The following is a 6,989-nucleotide window of genomic DNA, read 5'->3' on the forward strand; positions in this document are numbered from 1 at the left end:
CAATAGATTTTTTGTAATACAAAATACCATGTTTTACATCAAAATATTTGAAAAATAAATCAAATCGTTTTTATAAAATACTTTTTGTTTTCCTGTTAATAAGTATTCTATCATCACTGCTCCAAAACATGATTTATTTTGGCAAGTATCATTAACAATACTTTCATAAGAAGCGTAACTTCCATATGCTGAAATGCATAGTTCCATTATACTGTCAAATAAGCAGGAACTTGTATACGCGTATACAATTTTGTTATGTTCAATAGGTCTTCGCAAAATACCATTCACAATAATATCTTTAGATGATTTTATTTTAGATTGACTATATTGAATTTGAATGTCGGAGCATGGTTCTAAATATTTTCCTCTTTTCTTCGTAACGTTACTTTGAGTTATAGAGTTGTCAAGATCAGTACATCCTGCAAGCTTGGAACTATTCAAAGATTTTCTAATGGTTGGAGACATTAATTTTTCATTTACAAGGTACGCTTTTTCAAGTTTCATTGAACCATCAAGAAAAACGCAATACATTGCTATAAATAAATGACCTGAAATAGGTCTACGTATATTTGTTATATGTCTCATATCGCTGAATAATGATTCTGAACGACCTGATGAAGCTACGGTAATCTTAGAGCTGTAAGACTCTGTCAATATGTTTGTCCACGTGGGATACTCAGAACATAAATCTTTGAAATTCTTAACCAGATCAGGACAATAAAAATCATTTTTATTGGTTTCAGCAATATACTTCATCGCACTTAATCTTAAGTTCTCTATTTCAGTTTCAATGCTGTTAAGATCATCTTCCTCCGACAATTCATCGTCATTTAATTTCTTTTCATTACAGAAATCACAGGTACATGACTCTTCGCAATACTTACATTCATGAGTTTTTATAACACTAAACAAATATGAAGAACTTCGAGCCACTTCACATGAATCACCTCCAATTCCAGGACTTAAGCAGACAATGAAAACTAGTTTTACTACTTTCATAAAATCTTGATAAGATGTTGACGTACTTAGATATGAAAGAATTCTCAAGTAAAAATTTTTAATGTTCGGTGAGTATTTATCAAAACATTTTGGCAAATCATCTCTTAATCCTAAAACTTTGTTATGACATGCTAACAAATATTCTTTGTATGAACAATTATTGAAGGCTAGGCATACAGCATTTTGAAGAGCACTCGATCGATCTGTTACTAGTTGCTGAGGTTTTGAGGCACCGGATTCAAGCCATAAGCTCAAGCAATCTTTTAAAAAAATTGCTGCATGATATTCAGATAAAAATTGAAAAACTGGATAAATTTTTCCACCAATTGATGCACTTATAATATATAAAAATATATGTGACGAAACTTCACTTCCAATCCTTATTTTTTTCACAAAACGTCCAGCTGCATCAAGAGATATAGTGACATCTTCTTTAGAGTTAATAGTGTTCCAAAGATCCATCTGCTCAGGAGACCAAAATACAACGTTAAATGGAAAATCTCCAATTTGTTTAATTATTGGAGACCATTTTTAATCAAATTTCATTGAAATTATTGCATCAACAATATTTTTAGTAGATTTTACACCGTAGGCTTTAAAAATACCATCCTGTCTTGCTTTTCGCAACACAGGAGTTGTGTGAACAAGTGGTCCTTCAACATTTCCATAAGCGATATTTTTCTCAGCTTCATGCCTCTTGAATTTTAACGCTTTTTCATGCATAAGAATCTTTTGACACTCCTCTCTTAAAGGTCCGGATAGAGGTCTTTTAGTAAAATGTCTAATAGATTTAGAGTCTTGTGTGCTAATCTGGAATGTATAGTTTTCTGCAGATGTCATGTAACGACAAATTCCTCTCATAGAATTTCCACATTCCTTGCAATATCCAATAAGCTTGATAGAATCATCTTTACGAGTTACATATCCTTTCTCAAAACTATAAGGACAAGGTATCTGCTCACATGAGCAGATCTTCTGAACTATAACGTGTGACCATCCTTCAGGCAGTACTTTTTTCCTTTTCGCAATATTGGTTCAATCCTTTGCCATTCTATTTTATCAAAGGAAATTGTAAATTCAATTTTTGAGCAATTGTCTATAGCTTTTTTTTCTTTTTATCAAAAACAATTTTTTTTTTGCAAGATCTCGAAAATTTGATCAACCGACACTGCTGAGCAACGAGGCATTGCTGTAAGACATAAAATATTAGATATATTTTAACAATTTTATTTATATCAGTGTGTATAAATCATATGTATACTATGGAAACATTGTTTGTACTATACCGTGAATTATCAATTGTATTTAATAAAAAAATTGGTGGAGTATACAGGGTTAGAAGTGAGTGAATCAAAAACAAAGTACATGATTGTGGATAAGCTAGGCATCTGCAGAGGGGAGGAAGATCTCAGAGTTGGGAATTTTACTTTTGAAAAGGTTAGCGAATTCAGGTATCTGGGTACGACCATAAATGATAGAAACGAGATTAATGTCGAAATAAATAAGAGACTCCATTCGGGTAATGCTTGCTTCTACGCCATGAGTAATTTACTTAAGTCGAGGCTGTTGTCTAAAAACGTTAAAATAAGAATATACAGGACAATAATACTGCCGGTGGTTCTGTACGGGTGCGAAACGTGGGCTCTCACTAAGCAGGCGGACAACCGTTTTAGGGTATTTGAAAATAAAGTCTTGCGAAAAATATACGGGCCGCAGAAAGATGAGGAAACCGGGGAATGGAGGAGACTACACAATGATAAGTTACACAATCTGTACGCATCACCAAATATTAACAGAATAATAAAATCGCGCAGATTGGGATGGGCAGGGCACGTAGCGAGAATGGGAGACGACCGTACGGCAGCGCATGTCATGAAGGGCAGGCCGATGGTAACGCGACCTCTAGGTAGACCTAGACGTAGATGGGAGGACAACGTAAAAGCGGATCTAGTAGAAATAGGACGGGTGGGTGTCGATCGGAGAGGTGCATCTTGGGTGGGGTTGACACAAGATAGGGCAGCGTGGAAGGCTTGCGTAGATGAGGCGATGAACTTTCGAGTTCCAAATGCCATGTAAAAAAAAAATTTAATAAAAAAGACGTTTCAAACATTATAAAAGTGTAGTTGTTCATCTAAGTAGCAAATAGTTATAAGATAGTTAATATCTCAAGATGCGATTGATCTGCAAAAAAATCACATAATTTATATTATTGTTTAGAATATATTATTCATCATATTATGGTAATTTTTCAACAAGTTAGCAATAACACTATCATATTCCATTAATACAAGTTTTATCAAATATCCTGAATTAAAAAATGGATAATAGTTACAAACTATTCGAATTAGATGTGAACATAACCTCAATTTGACAAATCTTAAAAGAATAATACAAACGCAAAGGTGGATATATAATTGTCAACAAAGTTTGAATATTCTTAATATTTATGCAAACAATAAAATACTTTTTAACTGCAGTTGATTCTAGTTGTTTATATTGACTATAAAAAAGACGTAGCTTGTGTCTATACTGTGATTACAAGTTTATGGGCGAATTCTCACGAAAAAAGCGACGGTTGGGTTGGTCGCGCTATTCCACGAAATCTGTTCTTTGTTGGTTATCCTGGAAGATACAGCTGTTACCGGCCTTGTTTTTAAAATGCTCCTGTTCTCTGAGCTTTCGGCCGCTCGAGTCATATCGAAAAACATTATTTGCATTACACATATTTAATAATGAGTGCCATAAAAAGTCATTAAAAATCTGAAATAAACATAAGTGACACTTGAATGAATGTTTCAACAGTTTATATGTTTTAGGATACGTAAGGAGGTTATATAAATTAGGTAAACAATGAAATGATTTCTATTTCTATTTATTTTAACTTTTTTTATAACAATAACTTAAATTTTTTAAATAAATTAGGATGCCTGCTGGTAAACGAGCTGTACAGCATTCTGTGAGGCTAGAAGAGCTGAAAAAGTTTAAAGAAATATTTGATGAAAATGAAAACTTATTACCAGAGTCAAATGCAATTTGGACTCAAGTTAGTGAAAAACTTGACGTTAAAAGAAGGAACATATATGAATATGTTCATCAAGACAGACAAAATGTTAAAACGAACCTACTAAAGTATTTTCGTGATAACGAGAATGCAAAAAATGCAACAAATTGCAATGAAAGAGAAGAAAATGAGCAGAATGATATAAATTATAATCTAAAAAATAATGATCAGAAATATAGATTGAAGCAATGTAACAAAGACAGCTATAATAACGAAAGCTCTGAAGATCAAAGCTGTGAAGAAGAAAGCTCTGAAGATCAAAACAGCTGTGAAGATGAAAGCTCTGAAGACCAAAACAGCTGTGAAGAAAAAAGCTCTGAAAAAAAAGTGTAGAAAAAACTGATCAAAAATACTTCAATGTATTAGATATGTTGCATCAATTAAGACTAGATATGCAATTTAAAAAATGTATACGTCAAATCAATTATGTATATTTTTACTGTATGTGGTGGAGTCCAGAACAAATACAGTTTTACAGATAAGTTTTAAGAAAAATTAACTATTTAGAACTATTGGTATTGGAAGATTGTATTAATGAAAGTATTTCAAAGAATACGAGTGGAAAGATAAATTTATGTACAATTGTTGGAGCTTCTGATTCAAGTCAAGTGTTTTCATTTTGTCAAATGCTTTCAGAAAGTTTTGATAAATTATATCTGTTCTTCTCAGAATGGATAAGATCTGGTGCATCGATACCTGAAGAAATTATTTGTCCTCCTATATACAAAGTTTTATCCGCTGTTTGTGATGCATTCAATGGATCAATTACTTATGAGCAGTATCTTCAGCAATGTTTTCTTGTTCTTTCAAATTTATTGGTTTCTAATCGTTTACCAAAGTGCACATTTCATATACCGATCACAAGTGTACTCACATGGATGGAAGAATTAGAGTGCTTTAAAAAGGATGAAAAAATTAAAAAAACTAGAAAGTGAAATTCGAAGTGCAAGAATAGAATTATCTAGCCAAAAATCATTAAAAAAATCTGAGAAAAAAAATTTTAATGAAAGTTATTTTCATCAAAATGAAAATTGGATGGGTTTAGGTAATGAAAAATATGATTTCTGTATTGATGAAAATGAAACACTTGAAACCTTAGATGACGAATCAAGTTTTATGCAAATGTCAGACCTCTCGGTATCTCATAAAGAAGAATTGCATAAAAGTGAAAATGAGGCACTTGAAGTAATCGATCATGAATTGAATTATAATGAAGAATTGCATAAAAGTGAAAAATAGGCACTTAAAGTAATTGATCAGGAAATGAGTTATAATGAAGAATTACATAACAGTGAAATTTTAGAAATTATAAACTCCAATTTAGAATCTTCCGAAAGTCTACCATTTCATGAAATGACTGAAAGTAAAATTGTTGAAAATAGTAAATTCCAATCAAAGTTATTACCTGTATTGCATAAACAAGAGACTTTAATTAATTCAAAACTTGAGAAAACTACAGTAGTACAGATAAGAAACATTCAACAAAAAAAGTTACTACACCGAATATCACTAAAAGTTCAAGTAAAACTATTATTAAAACTCAAAATTAACCAGTAGAATCTTGTATAATTCAAATAAATGCTATAGACTTATCTCAACACACATTTCTGATAAATGGAAATAAGACGGATCGCATAAATTACAATGATGTATTAATTTCAGTTATCCATACCTGTCCTTTTGATAGCATATTTGAACTTATTATTCTTACGGTACAAAAAGAAAATGAAATGTAGAACTTATTATATAATTCAGTAAATATAGGTAAAAACTTGAATGTTTTTAAAATACTGTTATGTTATCTTATTAACAAATGTTCCATTGACTACCTTTACAGAGAGAGAGAGAGAGAGAATACGTGTTATGTTGCAAGTTAAAACATTAAAAGAATTGCCCAAGAAATTAAATTGTAACTACAATGTAAATAATTTGTTTTCAATCCTTACGGAATCTTCTTGTAATAACACCCAAGAGATATATTGTCATCTTTGTCAATATAGATCATCAAAAACTGTACCTGTAATAGTACCTAATTTGTTATCAATCATAACAAATGGTATCTCTTGTTTGGAAAAAGAAATAACAAATTCTTTACAGAATACAAACGTGTATTACCAAAATTGTTCTAACTATGCAAGTTTGACGTATAACATTAATTCCTATTTAATAATAGACACAGAAGACTGTTACAGAGATGATGTAGTAGAAAATCTGAAAAATAAAAAAATAAATGTATTAGATCAAATACAGCGAGCAATATTCAAGAGATTCCCAAGGTTATAAAAATAAGGGATGCTAATTACTCGTTATCAGGACTTATTGCGTTCACCGGTTCAAATGTTAGTGGAGGTTTAGCCCATTATTTTACTATTTTCAATCATAGTGAAAATACATGGGAAATACGTGATGGATTAGCTGAAACAGTTTGCAAAAAGATAATAGTGGATAAATTTCCTGTGATGTGTAAAATAGCTTCATTACTGTATGTTCGACAACATTATAAAACTTGAATCTGATAAGATTAAGCAAATTTGTTATAATACTATTGTTGAAATTCATAAAAGAAATAGTAAATAAGACATAATTTTGAGTAAAGTGTTTAATTTCTAACCTTAAAGCGTCCATCCGACTCTGTGTTTGCAGCGTTAAAATCCTGAAAAAAAAATAGAAAAACACAAAGTACCCGGAACGATTTTACACAGATTGTAAAAATGTTGATAGAGTAATACTTATCTGATGTTAAATATTCAGCAAACCGTGATGAGAAACAGAGATGATCCATAACGTCCAGTCATTACTGCAGAGCCAAAGCTACACGACGAAAACAATAATCAGCTGATGCTACATAACCCATCGGCCTATGTGGCCGGCGATGTTTAGGCGATATTTTTCAATAATAATGCAGCTCAATGGCATCTTTCAACTATTG

At 31.5% G+C, this 6,989-nt stretch overlaps 1 protein-coding gene and 1 long non-coding RNA gene across 2 annotated transcripts; one reads left to right on the forward strand and one right to left on the reverse strand.

Annotated features, from left to right (window-relative positions):
• Positions 1–3,792: 3,792 nt before the first annotated feature.
• Positions 3,793–4,451, forward strand: LOC116417830 (uncharacterized protein DDB_G0277605-like). Its single transcript, XM_031932955.1, has 2 exons — positions 3,793–3,842; positions 3,922–4,451. Exon 2 carries the CDS (start codon positions 3,923–3,925, stop codon positions 4,391–4,393), a length of 471 nt encoding a protein of 156 aa, XP_031788815.1. The 5' UTR covers positions 3,793–3,842; position 3,922; the 3' UTR covers positions 4,394–4,451.
• A 1,468-nt stretch (positions 4,452–5,919) lies between these two features.
• LOC116417820 lies at positions 5,920–6,788 on the reverse strand. Its single transcript, XR_004228066.1, has 3 exons — positions 6,672–6,788; positions 6,364–6,475; positions 5,920–6,271 (listed from the first exon to the last, which is right to left on the reverse strand). It is a non-coding gene; the product is annotated as an uncharacterized LOC116417820 (long non-coding RNA).
• Positions 6,789–6,989: the final 201 nt, after the last annotated feature.

This window comes from Nasonia vitripennis, assembly GCF_009193385.2.
Source record: "Nasonia vitripennis strain AsymCx chromosome 1 unlocalized genomic scaffold, Nvit_psr_1.1 chr1_random0009, whole genome shotgun sequence".
NCBI lineage: Eukaryota > Metazoa > Arthropoda > Insecta > Hymenoptera > Pteromalidae > Nasonia > Nasonia vitripennis.